Raw genomic sequence first — 17,315 nt, 5'->3', positions numbered from 1 at the left:
AGCGGACAGGACATTTAAGCTGAGACCAGAACAGCACATTAGGAGGTCGCCGGATTAGAGGGGAGGGGCAATCAGGGAAGGTTTTTCAAAGGAAGGTGTGTGTGAGACGGCCAAGACACGTGCAAGCTACAGGAAGTCACGGTCCCCGGGGCCCAGGGGTGGTGGGGACGGCCTGGCGGTGAGGCTGGGGTGACAGGGTTCGCAGGGGCCAGTGGGAGGGAGAACCATGGTGGCCAAAATAGCTTGACTTCTAAAAGAAATCTAGACATTGTGTAGGGACATTGGAGGGTTCTGTTTAGGGAAAGGACAGTCAGGCAAGAAAAAGAGCATGTTAGCGGGAAGGGGCAAAGGAGGAGTACGAAGTGAGGGCAACAGGACAGCACATGGCAGGAGTCCGCCAGAGAGAATGGGCAATAGGAGAGCGCACGGCAGGAGTCCGCCAGAGAGAACGGGCAATAGGAGAGCGCACGGCAGGAGTCCGCGAGAGAGAACGGGCAACAGGAGAGCGCACGGCAGGAGTCCGCGAGAGAGAACGGGCAACAGGAGAGCGCACGGCAGGAGTCCGCCAGAGAGAATGGGCAATAGGAGAGCGCACGGCAGGAGTCCGCCAGAGAGAATGGGCAATAGGAGAGCGCACGGCAGGAGTCCTCGAGAGAGAACGGGCAATAGGAGAGTGCACGGGAGGAGTCCGCCAGAGAGAACGGGCAATAGGAGAGGGCACGGCAGGAGTCCGCGAGAGAGAACGGGCAACAGGAGAGGGCACGGCAGGAGTCCGCCAGAGAGAACGGGCAACAGGAGAGCGCACGGCAGGAGTCCGCCAGAGAGAATGGCATGGGCGGGGCCAGGGACCCAACACAAGACCGTGTGGGAAAGCAGGACCGCTGGGCTGGGCGGCTGACATGATGGAGCAGGGAGACAATGGCACAGTGGCCCTCAGATTTCTGGCTGAGGGAATAGGGTAAACGGTGGTGGGCACAGTGGGGCTGGGCAGGGAACATGTGCTGGAGGCATGCGCTAGCTCTTCGGGTGCACTGGGGTTGGATCTGGAGCTCAGGGGGGGCGGGGGTTGCAGACGAAGACCCAGGTGCTGATGGCAGAGAGGAGGACGCCAAGACGCCGGGTGAGGTGATCCAGGGACAGGGGCAGTGTGAGAAAGGGAGGGGCCTAGGACAGAGCCCCGGAGGAACCCCAACTTTTCAGTGATGGGCAAAGGAAAAGGAGTTGGCTAAGGAGAACCTGCCCCAGGAGTCCAGAGCGCTTCTGCAGAATGAGAGCATGGCTCACAGGACCGCACGGCTGAGAGAAGTCAAGTGGGATAAGCCCCCCCGCCCGGGGGGGGGTGGAGGCAAGCATTTACGCAGCAACAGAGGGGTTGCCAGGGACGTGGGGAGAGCGCTCGGGTGGAGAGATGTGCCAAAACGTGCCTGGGGAGAGAGTCCGCAGGAAGGGAAGGCTGAGGATGCAGAGACAAAGACGGGGATGCGATGTGTCTGCAACCAGGGAGACGGGGGCCCAGAACACAGGGGTCCAGCCATCGGTCAGGGGGGCCATTTCTCGGAAGGGAAGGAAACGGCTGGGGCTGCGCTGGCGACATCTGGCCAGTCTGACGGCAGGAAGCTGGGGCTGTTCTCACGTCAGAGTTTCCATTTTCTCTGAAAGTGGCGGGGAGGGCCTCAGAGGGCAAGAGGTGCTGGTGGGGAGTGGGGTGCCCTACTGTAGTTCCAGGTAATGACAAACTCAGAGCACGGTGGCCACAGGAGTGGAGGACACACGGAGAGGGGGGCAAAGTCCTCGGAGAGCAGACCGAGGGCCCTTGCCAGCTCGGCAATCGCGAGTCCACGGAATGTGGAGAGGCCAGAAGAAAACCATCAGGAAGAGCTCTGTTGAGAAGGAATCCGGCAGCCCCACGTCTGGGTATAGGCCCCCAGGACCTGCAGGCAGGGCCTTGCACAGATCCCCGTCCACCCGTGTTCGTGGCAGCATTCACTGGGAGAGCTGTGAGGCGGAAGCTGCCCAGGGGCCCATGGAGGGATGCGTGGACCCACAAGACACAGTCAACACGTGAGACAGAGTGTGACTCAGCTTTAAAAAGGGAGGGAATTCTGATCATGCGACGACGTGAGCAAAACCTGAAAACATTATGCGGAGTGAAATAAGCCAGATGTAAAAGGACACATCCCACGGGACTGCAGCTATAGAAGGGCCCTGAGAGGGTGGACAGAAGACAGACACAGACAGCGGGACAGTGGGGGCCGGGAAACACAGGGAGTCAGTGTTTGACAGGTACAGAGTTTCAGTTTAGGAAGGCGAGAAAGGTCAGACGGATCTTGGCAATGGTCACACAACTGTGTGAACGTACTGAACGCCACTCAACTGCACACCTGAGAACAGCTAGGAAGGTAAGTTTTAGGTGGTGTGTATTTTATCACAATTAAACAAAACACCGGAAGAAGAAACAGTGTGGAAACAAAGCAGCTATGATCACAGAGTCTGGCCGGGCCAACAACGCCTCTGTTATGAAGACACCAGTCACAGTGGATTAGGGGCCCACCCCTACTCTGGTAGGACCTCACCTTAACTAATTCCACCTGCAACAACCCTATTTCCACAGAAGGTCCCATTCGAGGGTACAGGTGTTAGGACATCAATACATCTTTTAAGGGATACAATTCAACACAAAACACCACCCAAAGGAAGACTCGGTTCTCTTGTACGTTGGTTATTTTTTTATCGACTGCTGAAATTACACATGAAAAACTGGACAAGAATTTGAGGCTCTGGATGAAGTTACCTGCCTCTGGAGAAGATTTATTCCTGCTGCTGGCTGGCAGGCAGACTAGAGATGCTGACCATCCCCCTACCTCCTCATTCCATCAGTACTGAAATGATTGAAACCAGGACTCTAGTCCCCATGAGGGCTGGTCTCATTTAGGATCATCCCTTACTCCCCAGGAACAGATTTTCAAGCCAGGGGTGTTGACCAGGGTCCTTCCAGCTTAGCTGGTCCCAATTCTAATTTCTGTCCCCAGCCCTGTGAATCTGGAAAGATCTCTCAGCCAAACTTCCATCCAAATAAGCTGGGCTACCACCATCAGAAAGAGAGCTCCTCAGTCTCTCACTGACACTGGAGACTGAAGGCTGGGCTGCCCCCACTGCTCCACATGGTCTCTCCTTCTCTACTGAAGGGGCACTGGACAGCCAGGGACCTGACTCTAGTCCAGGTCTAGACCAGCAACTAGTCCTGGTCCCCAGCCTGCTCTCTCTACGTGCCCTTCACCTTATACTGCAGCAAAATCCTTGAGTTTCTTCCTTCTCTCAAAGTTTCACAATCTCTACCGTCCCTGCCAGCTCTTATACTGGGCAAGCCAGATTATACATTCTTCTTCTGTGGCTCCGTTAATGCCCAGCCCGGCGACTAGTTACAACCTCCCTTCTCCTAAGAGCATTGTAACAAAGGCACCTAAGCTATAACAGCATGGATTTCGACTTGCAAACAAGGCTGTTCAGCTTCTGGAACTATGGCCACTCATATCATTATTGGTTGGCCTGGCTACTAAGACATGCAGAGTTGATGGGGACCCAATGGACGCTAAGGCTAAATGTTTAAGAGAAAAGCCCAACCCCAAAGAAGAAAGAAGTCATTGTAGGGCATCACTGTGCCTGATGGCATGCAATAAACTGGGGAAGAGGCCTGAGTCATAGCAAAGGACTTAAACTGTTCTTTTTTAGAAAGAAGGATATGTGTTCAACAATAGGTCAAGGCTGGAAAGAATCAAACTTCAGCCTTTGGCTCTTCAGAAAATAGCATGCTTTCTTTCCTCAATGGAGGAGAAAAGCAGACAAAACACAAATCTTCTATTTGTTTTCATGATGGACAAAAGAACCAGTGATCGAAATAATAACAGGCTGACGGAGAGTCCTACTTCTTTATGCACAGAGAAGACCTACTGGAGCCACTTCATTACACAGAGAACGTTCTCCTGCACAAACCTGGCCAACTCTGGCTCAAGTTCCCCACTGCCCATCCTCTATGCACCGCCACCTCCACCACTCCCCTAACACGGAGCTCCTGACTGTCTGCACCTCTCCTCTGTCGGACATGGGCGTTGCCCATGTAGTGTGCCTCCACAATATCTGGCCCCATCAGAAAGCAAAGGAATCTGTCCTGGGCTGTGTTGCAGCCAACACCCCCGGAGAGAGTCATCACCAGGCTTCCTGATGTTCTAGCAACACACTGTCTAGAAGAAACTAAAGTGTATGCTGGCCCTTACTGTTCCCAAGGGACCCTGTGAGCAGTGAGAAGGCAGCGGCCAAAGCTAGGTTCGAGTCCTAGCTCTGTCCCTGTCTAACACTGCCCACCCAGGCATCCAAAACGCACCGGGAGCCTACTCTGCGCCAGATGCTGCTGGGCAATAAGGGCAGGAAGGGGACTAAGACACAAGAGGCGCCCCCTGGTACGGAGCTAAAATCCAAAGAGTGCCTCAGCTTCCTCAGCGGCTAGTGAAGGTGCTGGACCGAGTCATGTCTGGGGTCTCTTTATGACCCGCGTGTCTGCACTGCGGGATGGCCATGGTCTCTGTGTGGCCGTGGACTGGCACAGCCTCTCGGGGCCCCCATTCCCACAGCTACAGAGCAGACAGGTGAGATTCGGTTACCTTATGCAGACACAGCGGAAGGCGTCCGGCATCGCCCTGCAAGGAGGCCTGCTGAACGGCAGCCCAACAGTACGAATCCACGAAGGCAGCCTGCCGCCAGGAGAAGGAACTTGGGGAGAAACAGCTTATCTGGGTACCTGAGAAGCAAAAACAGTGCCAAATAAATGCGAGTGTGGGGTCCGGAGCCGCCCTCCCCTCGCCCCCCAGCCCTCCCTCCCGTGTTAGTGAAGTCACGGAGCGCCACGCCAGGCGTAGGTCAGAACTAAAACCCAGCGCCCAGGTTCGTATTTAGGCTATTGGAGAGACTTTCGGCTGATGCTGGCAGCTTGGGCTCAGCTGGGGAAAGCTCTGGAAAGAAGTGTGAAACCACTATAAAAAGAAAAAACGGCCAGGAAAAGAACCAGGGCCCAAAGCGCAGGGAGACATGTACAGGGCTGCTTGAATGTGGGTGAGGACTGAGAAGAGGGGGGAGTTTATGGGGCAGGGGCAGGGGGAGGAGGGTCGATCAGAAATCTGGACTAGAGGAGGAGTCCCTCAGAATAGAGAAGTCAGGGGGCACCTGGGTGGCTCAGTCCATTAAGCGTCTGCCTTTGGCTCCAGTCATGATCCCAGGGTCCTGGGATGGAGCCCCACATCGGGCTCCCTGCTCAGCGGGAAGCCTGCTTCTCCCTCTCCCACTTCCCCTGCTTGTGTTCCCTCTCTCGTTGCCTCTTTCTCTGTCAAATAAATAAATAAAATCTTTTTAAAAAAGAACAGAGAAGTCAGAACTTTGAGCCTGATGAGGGGAAGGCCAAAGGAACATCTGGCGGTAAGTCACCAGATGGCAAATTAGCAGTTTTCTGTCTCCTCCAAGAAAAAAGGCGGCATGGGTGAAAGCAAAGGCTGAGCGGGAGCGTGCAGACCCGCAGAGAGGGGGACAGGTGCGGGGTGGGCTGGGGGGGGGGCAGGTGGGAGCGTGTGCGCGGGGACCTGTGGCTCAGGCCCAGAGCGGCCACGCCGTCTTCCGCACCCTGTGCGGCCGGACAGATGCTAAGGGCTTGGGCTCTGGTGCTGGTTCTATTCAAACCCAACCCTGCCACTCACAGATGGGTGCCCTCAGGTCACTCCACCTTCTGAAGCCAAGGCTCTCCAAGCGGACACTGGCATCACCGTCTGTGTTCTCAGTACACTGCCTGGTTCCCAGTAGTAGCTAAGTACCACATTCTTCTGTATGAAGTAACTAGCAGGTGCTGTGATTGCCTGGAGAGTGGGGGCATGCCCACCCTAGACAGAGGGGGAAAGGATGGTAGGAAGGCACTCAGGTGGACTTCCCTAGCCTCTGGGACAGAAAAAGCCCCAAAGGGTCAGCTCCCTCTGGGGAGGAGGTGGGATTTATACTTGTGGCAGGGCAGGGCAGTAACGGGGATGTTGTCCAGGGAGCAGATTCTTGTGGTGGAGGAGGTACAACGGGCCCAGAGCACCCCCCCTTCATTGGAGACTTCTCTACCCGCAGACATCAAGAAAGACTTTTCGGCAAGAGCCCTTACAGGAGATGGCTATGAAAAGTCACATGCCATCCGAAAATGTCCGGTAATAGGGTAAGTTCCTGCCATCTAGGAATGGCTTAAACATGAGTTGGGGGTAGGTCATGGATTTCCAGGACCTTTCAATTCTCATATCCCATTAAACTTGAGACCCTCCATTTTATAAAAATAGGCTAGTCAGAACAGCGCCAAGCCACAGGGCTAACTTCACAAAGCTCTTGTGTTAGCATGACTTTGCTAAATGCTGCCCAGGCAGTCCCGCCCACCAAGGCTTACTGAGCACAGACACACAGGAGGGAGAGACAGGCCTGGGTTAGACATGGATGGGTGACTGGCCCAGAGAAGAGGATCTAAGTGCCTTCTCATGAAAATGGACAGCGCTAGTAGGATTTCATGAAAATCTGTCTGGCCTGTATATCCTTTAGGTATAGTCCTTGCAGTACACATAGCCAACACATCATAACGTTCTTTCTATAGGAAAATGTGCTGCCAAGTCCTGTCTTGGGACCTCCAAAACCTCTCCCAAGGCACTGGTGGGAAGTGCCAGAGCATAAATAAACTTTTTACACCAAAGCTTTCACGAAAGAGGAAGAAAGAAAATATAATTGAGTCTAGAGAGATGGAAACCGGGGTAGCGCTGAGCTCAAAAGTAAATGTTCTTCATCTGGAATGGAAGGTCAGAAGAAAAGACAACAGACAACCAATATTCACAGAACACTAAGCAGCCCTTAACTCACTGCCTCATTTCAACCTCACAGCTAAATCAGAGAGACAGGGAGAAAAGGAGATCTTCTCTTCCTTTTACCCTGGATGAAACCAAAGCTCAAAGTAACCCCTACCCAAGCTAGGAACTAGAGTAACGGCAGAATTTTGATCCCTCAGTCTCTTAAAACACTCCTCTCTGGGCCAGTCGCTGCAGCGAGGGCACGCTGGGGAGGTCCCAGGAGCCAGGGTCTGTCAGAAAGGAGGTGGTTTGAGTAAGGGATCCCTCCAAGTGACCAGGAGGGGCAGAGCTTCCTGGAAAGAGTCAAGAACAAATCCACGAAAGGAAACAGATCAAGCCCCGAAGGGTACTTCCAGGCAAAAATGAGAAACCAAGTTAGTCCAGAGCCAGGAAGCAGCAGGAGCCAAACTGAGGGGTGGGAGTAAGGGGAAGGGCAGAGCAAGAGGGCACGGGGGCTGCCGTGAGCTGGGCTGTGCAGCCCTGCACCTCCACCGGCGGGGAGCAGCCCAGCCTGGCTTCCAGGAACATCTGGCAGGTGCTCCGCTGTTGCCGGAGCCTAGGACGCTCGTGACCTGGGCCATCCTGACTCATCTCTCCAAACATACTTCCACCACCTCTATCTCATTTAGTCTTCAAAATAATATTGGGAAATAAGTAAGGTGCTTTGCATATTTTCCTAGCGGTCTTCAGTACAGAAAGCTTCCAGGTTCTCCCTCTTCCTGTTTTAAACTGTTTGCCAGATTATTCATCCTAAAAGCCCAGTTCTGGTCTTCACACTCCCTCGGCTCAACATTTTTTTGCTGGTTCCTGCTGCCCAGGGTACAAATCCAAACCGATGCTCCAATCCAACCCAATTATTGCTGTGGCTTGCACAGGCCTGATTTGTTCCTAAAATCTGTGCCTTTCCTCACAATAGTCCCTCTGCACGGGGCGGGGGGGGGGGCGCCCTCTGTTCCGTACTTGTTTGTTAAGTTAATGCTGCATCCGCACTGTCCACCGCCATGGGCCATCCTTCAAAGCCCAGCTCAGATGTCACCCTGTCCACGAAGCTTCCTCCCCACGGAGCTCCCCAAGCACTTTAAAGCCATCAGAGACATGCAGATAATCACCTCTGACCAGACTGCATAAACATGCACGTGTGTCTTATGTCCTCCGGTCGTATCTCAACTCTCGGCCGGCAGGACGGACACACGTACACACACACACTCTTTCTGGCTCTCAACCTCACACAGCACCCTGTATCAAACAAGCGACACCCGTCTGCGGCTTTCAACGGTTTGGACAACTGTCGTAACTACTGTCTCAATCAAGCATCCCAGTAAGACAGCACCGCCCCACTGGACAGTTGAGCAAACGGAGCCCGCAGCCGACCCACATCTATCCCGCAGTGATCCCGCAGCCGACCCACAGGCACCTCCCACGCTCCACTCAGCTGTGCCCTGTGGTGGCCGGGTGAGCACTCTGATTTCTGGGGAGTAGCTTTAGTGAGACATGAAGTACCTTCACACTGTACAGAAAGCAAGAAATGAGTTTCAGGTTTACACTGGGAACAACAAAGAAACACACCTTTGGACTTGCTGAGAGCACAGAGGGAGCCGTGGGCTTTACATTTATGCGTCCGGCCAGATGCGGTGAAAGATTGCAGGGAGGGAACGTGTGCTCACCTGCCCCGCGAAAGTGCACGACACCTGCTAAGTGAGGGACCCACGCCACAGACATCTCCCTGTCCGTCCGCCCTCCGGCCCTAGCCTGGAGCCCAGGAGCAGGTCACACAGGCCCCGGTGTGGCAGCCCCGGTGGCCCTCGGCCCAGCTTACCCCTGCGCCCGTGGCCGCGGCCGAAGCAGCTGGTGGAGAACCTGAAAGCAGCGCTGCCTGAGCGGGGACCGGAGCGGGGAGGGCAGACCGGCCGCCAGCCACTTCTCCCAGCATGAACACCAGCTGCGCCTGCTCTGGCCTCATTTTCCCACTGCCCTTCTCTCTTTTCATGGCTTTCTGTTCGTTTTGATGCGTTACTAACCTCCAGCTGCTTAGCAGGCCTGTGAGTTCTGCGCAAGCCGCAGGTCCACTTCTGATGGCCAGACACATCCGCCCTGCCCCGGGCGCTGTGCTGGGGCGTTAGCCGTCCGCCCCCGCGGCTTCACGCCACGGGCGACTGTGGGGTAGCATCAGAAGCAGACCTCCTGACAAGTTAAGGAAACTCATCCAAACCTCAGGTTTAACAAAATAAAAACAGAAACAGAAAGATCTAGTTAACTGGCTAGGAGGACTTTTGAGGAACTCTGGAATGGAAGAGATTCTAAGCTGAAGGAACCAACACACTGGAGTGACTAAAGGGGCAGCAGGAGGCAGGCAAAGGCAACGACCCCTTGCTGTGCACTTTTACTCCGCTCTTACAGAGGAGCAAAGTGAGGCACTGGGGTCTCGTGGCTAGTGGGTTGCAGGGCTGGGATCGCTACCCAAGTCTCCATCTTTACCTTCCAAATACAAGAAAGAGGAGACAAAAAGCACAGGCTGTGGAAGAAAGTTGGGTCAGAGATGGTAGAATGAGAAGGAAGCAGCCAGGAAAGTTTCTGTGAGGGAAACAGTAAATCCTGGGGTGCTTGTTCTGGGAGGCACCCACAAAAGAAGAGTGTAATAATGATGAAATGAATTATAATCTTTATTATCTATATAGCATTTTAAAAATTCGCAAAATGTTTCTATTTTGCAAACAAAAAATGAGTTCTAATTCACTTTAATGTAAATTATACACACACACACCTCACATGTATACACATGCAGATATGGGGATCCAGGTAGATCATAACACAATCTATACAGCACTGAATTTGAATGCTCTGGCTAGATTTTAAGGTTGCCAAAAAACCCTGAGAACTATTATAACCTCTTGAGTTCAGTGAGAATAATCACAGAAAGAGGACCGTGAATGTGTGGAAAGAAAGAGATGGGTAGTGGTCAGCTCTTAAAAATAAATACAGAACAGTAAACAAGCACAAGAACGAAATCAGGTCTGACTGTTTAAAGTATCTTTCACTCCAATATAAGACTGGGATGAGCCAAAGGACCTGCCCCAGAGAGTCATTTCCTGCGAAATACCCACAGCTCCCAAGCGTGATAAAATACAGTAAGATTGCAAGAATCTTAGAATAGCAACTTTCTTAAAAAGAACCAAATTCCTCCCCTTTCACCTCTCCAGGAGATATCAACCCAAAGCCATCTCTAGCTTCAGACACAGCAAATACGTACATTCTGGAAGTCCCAAATGGTCTACTATCACCTTCATTTGCAGGCACTGACCCCAAGGCACATACATGTTTCAAACCAGTGCGAAAATGTAAGAATGTCTATAGCCCACACTGCCCAAAAAAAAGGGGGAGGCGGCACTGAATTGAAACAAGTTTTCCCTTAAACCAAATTAATTCACCAGGTCTCTGTTTTCCACACCCCAAATTGACTTTTTTTTTTTTTTTTTTTTAGAGAGGGAGGTGGGGCAGGAGAGGCAGAGGGAGAGGGAGAGAGAGAATCCCAAGCGGGCCCCATGCCCAGTGAAGAGCCTGACATGGGGCTTGCGCTCATGACCCCAAGACCATGACCTGAGCCAAAATCAAGGGTCGGATGCTTAACCAACTGAGCCACCCAGGCACGCCCCAAACCGGGCTTTTAAAGAGAACCCAACCAGGGCTAATGTCAGCTAGGACAGGCATAATCAAGTGCCGTCTTGTTAATGAGTCCCAGTCCCGAGGTACTTCACTACCCATCCCTGCAGTACAGAGCAGCATGAATGGTTTTCCCCCTCGGGGCCCAACCAATTAGACAGAGGCCCCATCGGTGCACAACGCCCTCACTAAACGGACGGGAAGAATAGCTGGTACCTACCGACCTGTGGGCCAGGCTGGGTGACCACTAGACCACACAAAGGGAACACACGACCAAGCTGGTGAGCCTCAGACGGACGGAACCTACGAGGCTGCTTTCATTCAGTCTAGCATTGATGGCGTAAACAGCGTAACAGAATCCAGCTTGCTAAGTGCAGCAGCAGCAGGAGAAAAGGAAGCTGGTCTCAGACCCCAGCTGCACGGAACCATGGGGCCAGATTACACCCAGAAGAAAAGACTGGAGAACTAAGTAGTGGTCTGAGCAGTTTCTTTCCTGTGGTGGAGAACCCAGAAAGTCTACACCACAGGAAAGAATAGCTTGTATGAACCTGCCGTAAAACCTGAGGACTATCCAGTGAACAAAATTTCTGTGACCTGGGTACCAGGGCAAAAAAGGCACAAAAAGAACTCAATGTCCTAGGAAAGAGGCAAAATAGTACTTAGTATATGTAAATGTTACTTTATTTTTAAAAATTTTAACATCTGAGATTAACTCAAATATACAGAAAATTACAAAAAATAATAGACACCCAGGAGTTTAAAGCAATATTGACATTTTGCTGTATTTAACCCCCCTTTTTTAAAATTAAGCATTTTGATTTTGTTCAGACCTACAGAGAAATCCCAGGAATTTTACAATGATGTTCAGCCATAAAAAGGAAGGAATTTCTGCCATGTTTCACATGGATGGAACTTGAGGGCATTCTGGTAAGTGACATAAGTCGGACAGAGAAAGACAAATACTGTATGATCTCACTTAGATGTTTTATCTAGTAAACTCCTAGAAACAGAGAACAGTCTGGTAGTTGCCAGAGGTAGAACATGGGGGTGGGGTACATGAAATGGGTGAAGGTGGTCAAAGGGTACAAACTTCTGACTATAGGGCGCCTGGGTGGCTCAGTTGGTTAAGCGACTGCCTTCGGCTCAGGTCATGATCCTGGAGTCCCGGGATCGAGTCCCGCATCGGGCTCCCTGCTCAGCGGGGAGTCTGCTTCTCCCTCTGACCCTCCCCCCTCTCACGTGCGCTCTCTCTCATTCTCTCTCTCAAATAAATAAATAAAATCTTTAAAAAAAAAATACTTCTGACTATAAGATAAATAAGTCCTGGGAATGTAATATATAGCACAGTGGCTATAGTTAAAACTACAATACTGTATTATATACTTAAAAGCTGCTAATAGCAAATAGTTCTCATCACAAGAAAAAAGACTACGTGGGGTGATGGGTGTTAACTAAAGTTAGGTGGTAATTATTTTACAATATATACATCTGTGAAATTATGTGGTGTACCTTAAATTTATTCAATGTTATACGTCAGGTATAGCTCAGTACAACTGGAAAAATTACATAAAATCTGTAAACACCATAAAATACAGTATCAGCATAAAAAAAAGAACATTACAGTGAAATCACAAATACCCACTGTCAACATTCTGCCACATGTTCTCTCTATACGTGTATACCTAATACATACATCTCTTTTTCTTCTTGAACTGCTTGTAAGTTGCAGTGGTTATGAACCTTTCTCTCAGAAGTGTGTATCTTTTAAGAACAAAACATTCCTATATGACCCAGCGCAATTACTGATTTTTTTTTTTAAAGATGCAATACTGGGGCCCCTGGGTGGCTCAGTCAGTTAAGCGTCTGCCTTCAGCTCAGGTCATGAGCTCAGGGTCCTGGGATCGAGCCCCGCATCAGGCTCCCTGCTCAGCGGGGAGCCTGCTTCTCCCTCTCCCTCTGCCTGCCGCTCCCCCTGCTTGTGTGCTCACTCTCTCTCTGTCAAAAAAATAAAATCTTTTTTTTTTTAAGATTTTATTTATTTATTTGAGAGAGAGAGAATGAGAGCCAGAGAGCACAAGAGGGAAGAGGGTCAGAGGGAGAAGGAGACTCCCTGCTGAGCAGGGAGCCCGATGTGGGACTCAATCCCGGGACTCCAGGATCATGACCTGAGCCGAAGGCAGTTGCTTAACCAACTGAGCCACCCAGGCACCCCAAAATAAAATCTTTAAAGATGCAATGCTGCCATTGGTATTTGGATTTTCCCAACTCTCCTTTAGAGCAATTCTCCCCCCTCTAATCGGGCTCCAGTCCTGCAACAGACGCCATGCATTCAGATGTCACGTGTCTTTAGTCACCTTATCACCTCATCTGGAAGGGTTCCACAACCTTTCTCTGTCATCTGCAGCCTCTACGGGGGTGAAGAGCACAGGCCCTCAGTTCTGTGTGAGGCTCCCCTGATTTTTGTCCATCTGATTGACCAGCTTCTACATGACAGGCAGGACACCCCCAGGAGGGCGCGGGTCCTCTGCAGGACGCCTGGGGGGGAGGCACCTAGCATCGGTTTCCTCCAGGGCCAGTGATGTCACATACGACAGCTACTTGCTCGAGCTGCTCTCAGGGCTCTTTCTCCCTGAGACAGAAGTTGTCTGTGCGGAGATCTCGGACTGTGGAAGTATTCGGTTCCCCAGCAAACTTTCACCCGGTGGTGAATCAGACACTTCCATGGCGGGTGCAAAATGAAGGGTTTCCAACTTCATCCTTCCCTCTGCGTGTGTTAGTCAGCATTGTACCAGAAAGAGGAACTTCCCGTTCCCCCAATTTATGTTTTTTAGTACTAAGACGTGCTCATACAGTCTTGTTTTTCAATATTTTGTCATCTGTTGCTCTTACTCATTTTGATGCACAAACCGTTTCTGACCCATGCCATGCCCGTGGTTTCTGAGCACTCTGCACTTCGTGGCACAGATGTTCTGGGCTCTTCTTGTACTTTCCCTGCCCCAGCCCCGCCACTGGCCGTGTCTTCAGGGAGGAGCCCTTGGTTCCTTTTAGTAGGTAATATGATTCCTAAACCCAGGATATGGATGCAAGATGGGCTCACTGCTCCTAGCTGCCTTCAGCAGACACGGCGAGGAAACCCGTGTGTGTGCGTGTGCGTGTGCGTGTGTGTGTGTGTGTGTGTGTGTGTGAGAGAGAGAGAGAGAGAGAGAGAGAGAGAGAGAGAGAGTTTATACTGAACATTCAAATTCCAATTTAACATCCCTGGCCTTCCCCCAGTCCGTATTTGTGTCATCTATCTTTTACAGTGAGACCCCTAGTTTCCAAATATACCAACATAGTTACTCATTTTCTCAATCCTAAAATTCACACTGAGTAATTGCAGAATTTTTAAAGCAAACATATCTTCTGATTTTCCTTTTAACAGGTTTACTCTGGATGCTGTGTCCAAAACTGCCCATCCAGGGTCAAGAACAGAAGCAGACACTGGTCAGGAGTCTAGGAGACAGTATGAAGAAACAGTCACAGCACACATCGGCATCAAGTCTTTTCTGCTATTACCACCAGGGCCCAGCCTGGTCCCGGTCAATGCACTGGGTCTGTGAAATGAAGAGTAATGTAAAAGGCTAGATGGAAGGCAGAAAAAGAAATCAACACAAACGTCTCTGCTATAATGCTATTGATGTGTTAAAAAAGAATATTGGTGCTCTGCAAAATCACACAAAATCTGTACCTAGAGCACTAACCAAACAGCAACAATCCTGATAAAAACACACTAGGTGTGATGACAGGGTATATAAGGAAGGCTGCTGAGTTATGTACACAAGAATAAAAAGCAAAATGCACAAAGACCGGAGAGAACTGCCTGACAGCACTTTGAAAACATGGCACGTGGACAATGGAGCCAGGAGGAAGAGCCTGGGGCAAATGGGCATCAAGTACACGCCAAGGTGTTAAGAACGGATGCGACTCCCCGTTACACTGGTATTCCCGTGTGCTGATCACATATAAGCTCCTTCCCATCACAGAATCGCCTACTAAAGGTGAACAGGAGTCATTTATTAAATACTATGATTAAATAGGAAGTAGAAGCTCTTGTTCAATCCAATAAAAGAGCCTATGGGCTAGTTATCATTTAGTCCCATTTGTCTGATGCAGAAATAAGGCTAAGAGTAACTTCCAAAGCCAGACAGCTAATACTTGGTATAGGTCGACACGATCTCAAGTGTGTGGCCCTACTCTTTCCCCAGCGTGATGGGAACCTGGGAACGAGGGAGCAGGGAGGAGAGAGGGTGGAGGCAGGGCAGGGAGGCAGTGGAGTGGAGAAGGACAGGTGCAATACCAGGCCAGCCAACGACACAAGGGGAAGCAGGGTAGGGCCAGCCTCAATCTCCCCAGCAGCCTGGGCCTGAGCTCCAAGTTCGTGAGAAAGTGTATTAAAAACCACAGGGCCAACAAGAGTAGCCCCCGGTGGCCAACGGCTGGGGTGTGAAGACCGGCCCCAGAGCACCTACTGCTGTTTTGTGCGGAGCAGGAAGACTGTTGGGGAGATGGAGGAAAGGAGACTACGGCCACGGACTCCGCTCAGCAGGGATGGAGGCTGGAGGGATGCATGGAAGGGCAGGGCCAGATATGGACACTGTGTCATCACAGAGGCCACAGCGGGAATCGGACGTGTGAGGGCCAGGATGAAGTTCTGGTGGCAAAGTCAGACTGGCCACCCCTCCACCAGAGGAAATGTGGTCTTGATTTCTGCACTGTGAGAGCGCAGCAGGGAAACGAGGCACCGTTTCTAAATGAGCACGAGAAATGGATACTGCCCCAAGAAGGAGGTCAGGGGCAAGAGGTCAGCTTAAGAAAAATGTCAAATGAGCAGACCATTGAAGGCCCAGAGGGCATTTCCTAGACACTTTTAAGTATAAAAGGGTTGGAAGAAAATCACCGTCTAGCCAGTTTTCACTGACACAGAGGCCTGATCTGTGTGGAACCATGTGGAGGTCCAATTAGATAGGGGAAGGCACATCTATAAAAAGAGTTCTGGATTCTTTATTCCTGAATATTGCTTTTACAAAGATATCATTATACCAAAGAGCCACTGGGTTTTCTCCTTTACTAATAAGTCACTCAACCTCTGTGCACCTGATTTTTCTCATCTGCAAAACCTCAGAGAACTCCTATAAAGACCAAAGGAAGGGCCTGCCACAGTGCCAGCACACAGGACCCAATCAACGGTAGCTCCTGTTTTTATTTCTGTGCATCAGGCTCCATGGTAAGCCCTGAAGATACAGAGACACATGTTCCTTTGTCACATCCTGTGTTACTTTCTTCAGCGCACTTGGAATGATCTGAATGTCCCCTGTACTGACTGGTTGACTTCTTGGTCTTACAGTCTACGGCTCTCGAACACCTGTGCCCCGGAAGTCTGCCATGGATAACTGGGATCTTAGATTTAATGGGGTCACAGCCTGAGACTAGACCCAACTTTGTTAAGTCCTTTTGCATCCTCCTCTCCCTCAGTGATGGCTTTTTTTTTTTAAGATTTTATTTATTCATTTGAGAGAGAGAGTGAGAGAGAGCGAGCACATGAGAGGGGGGAGGGGCAGAGGGCGAAGCAGACTCCCCGCCGAGCGGGGAGCCCGATGCAGGACTCGATCCCGGGACTCCAGGATCATGACCTGAGCCGAAGGCTGTCGCTTAACCAACTGAGCCACCCAGGCGCCCAGTGATGGCTTTTAAAAGCTAGATTTTGGGGTTCTGGCAACAAAGGAACCCTATTGTGTAGGAGAAGGCCTTGACTGTCTCAAACTGGGAATGAATCAGAGATTGGTGACTCCAATAAAATGAAAAGAACTTACAACAAACTGTTACCATTATTTAGATAACTGGTCATGAGACTTCTTTGCAAATACAAAGACATTCTAAGTAGACCAACACTGGTTTCAGGGCAAACGCTCCTTTCTCAAGAAACCTTAAAAAAGAAAAGGGACATTCAAGTTCATCTGAGCTGGGCATTTAATGGCTCAGGCCTTTTGTGCCAGCAGCATATCAGAGACAGCCACAGACCCGTGCCCTCCCCAAGTGCTCTGTTCTTCCTGCATCTGTTACGGGGCAACAGAGCACAGGTGTTCTCCCTAAGGTACGCAGAACTCACGGGCATGGAGCCCGACCCAGCAGGGATTCACTGGGCATCTACTGCATACCTGGTACCATGTGGGACACGGGGGATTCCAAGATCAGACACGGTCCCCGTCCTCGAAGAGCTTACAGCACAGTGGAGGAGGCCAAGACCATGAACGCTAAGGATAAGAGACAGAACAAACTACATAAAGGTAATGGCTAGGCCATGCCGGGTGTTCCGATGTGAAGGGAGGGGGACCCAGGCTGGGGAACAAGTACAAGCAAACACTCGAGTCTGGAGCTCACAGCTCGTTATGGAGGGTTGCGGAGCACTGTGACTGGAACACAGAGCCCAGCCGGGCATCGGGCAAAGAACATCCTTGCAGACTTGATTCTGTGGTGCTGGCAGGGAGGGCTCGGCAGGGTGCGGTGTGGGAGCTGTGTTCTAATATCCTCGGGGCTGTCCTCTGCACAGCCATGGTCCTGATGACCTGCACAGGCCGAAGCGCCGGGCTGGGAGGGGCTGGCCATGACTGTAATGGAGCAGACGGCCTCCCTCCCCACCCCCAGCAGAGCCCATGCCCCAGCATAAGCGAGCAGCTTCGGTGCTGGGGTGCAAGCCTGCCCCGCTCCCTGTCCGCAGCT

General features: G+C 51.2%; 1 protein-coding gene across 1 annotated transcript in view; it reads right to left on the bottom strand.

Annotated features, from left to right (window-relative positions):
* PANX1 (pannexin 1) overlaps window positions 1-17,315 on the bottom strand; it is a 48,231-nt gene that overhangs the window by 13,829 nt on the left and 17,087 nt on the right. The window contains exon 2 of the mRNA XM_028119645.2: window positions 4,656-4,792. Within this exon, the coding sequence (XP_027975446.2) occupies window positions 4,656-4,792 (137 nt within the window). The remainder of the gene's footprint in view (window positions 1-4,655; window positions 4,793-17,315) is intronic.

Source organism: Eumetopias jubatus, unplaced genomic scaffold (genome assembly GCF_037043125.1).
Source record: "Eumetopias jubatus isolate StellerSeaLion01/CBP00866 unplaced genomic scaffold, mEumJub1_p1.0 scaffold_13, whole genome shotgun sequence".
In the NCBI taxonomy this organism is placed as follows: domain Eukaryota; kingdom Metazoa; phylum Chordata; class Mammalia; order Carnivora; family Otariidae; genus Eumetopias; species Eumetopias jubatus.
Note: the sequence above shows the minus strand (reverse complement) of the source record. Positions and strands in the feature narration are given on the sequence as shown.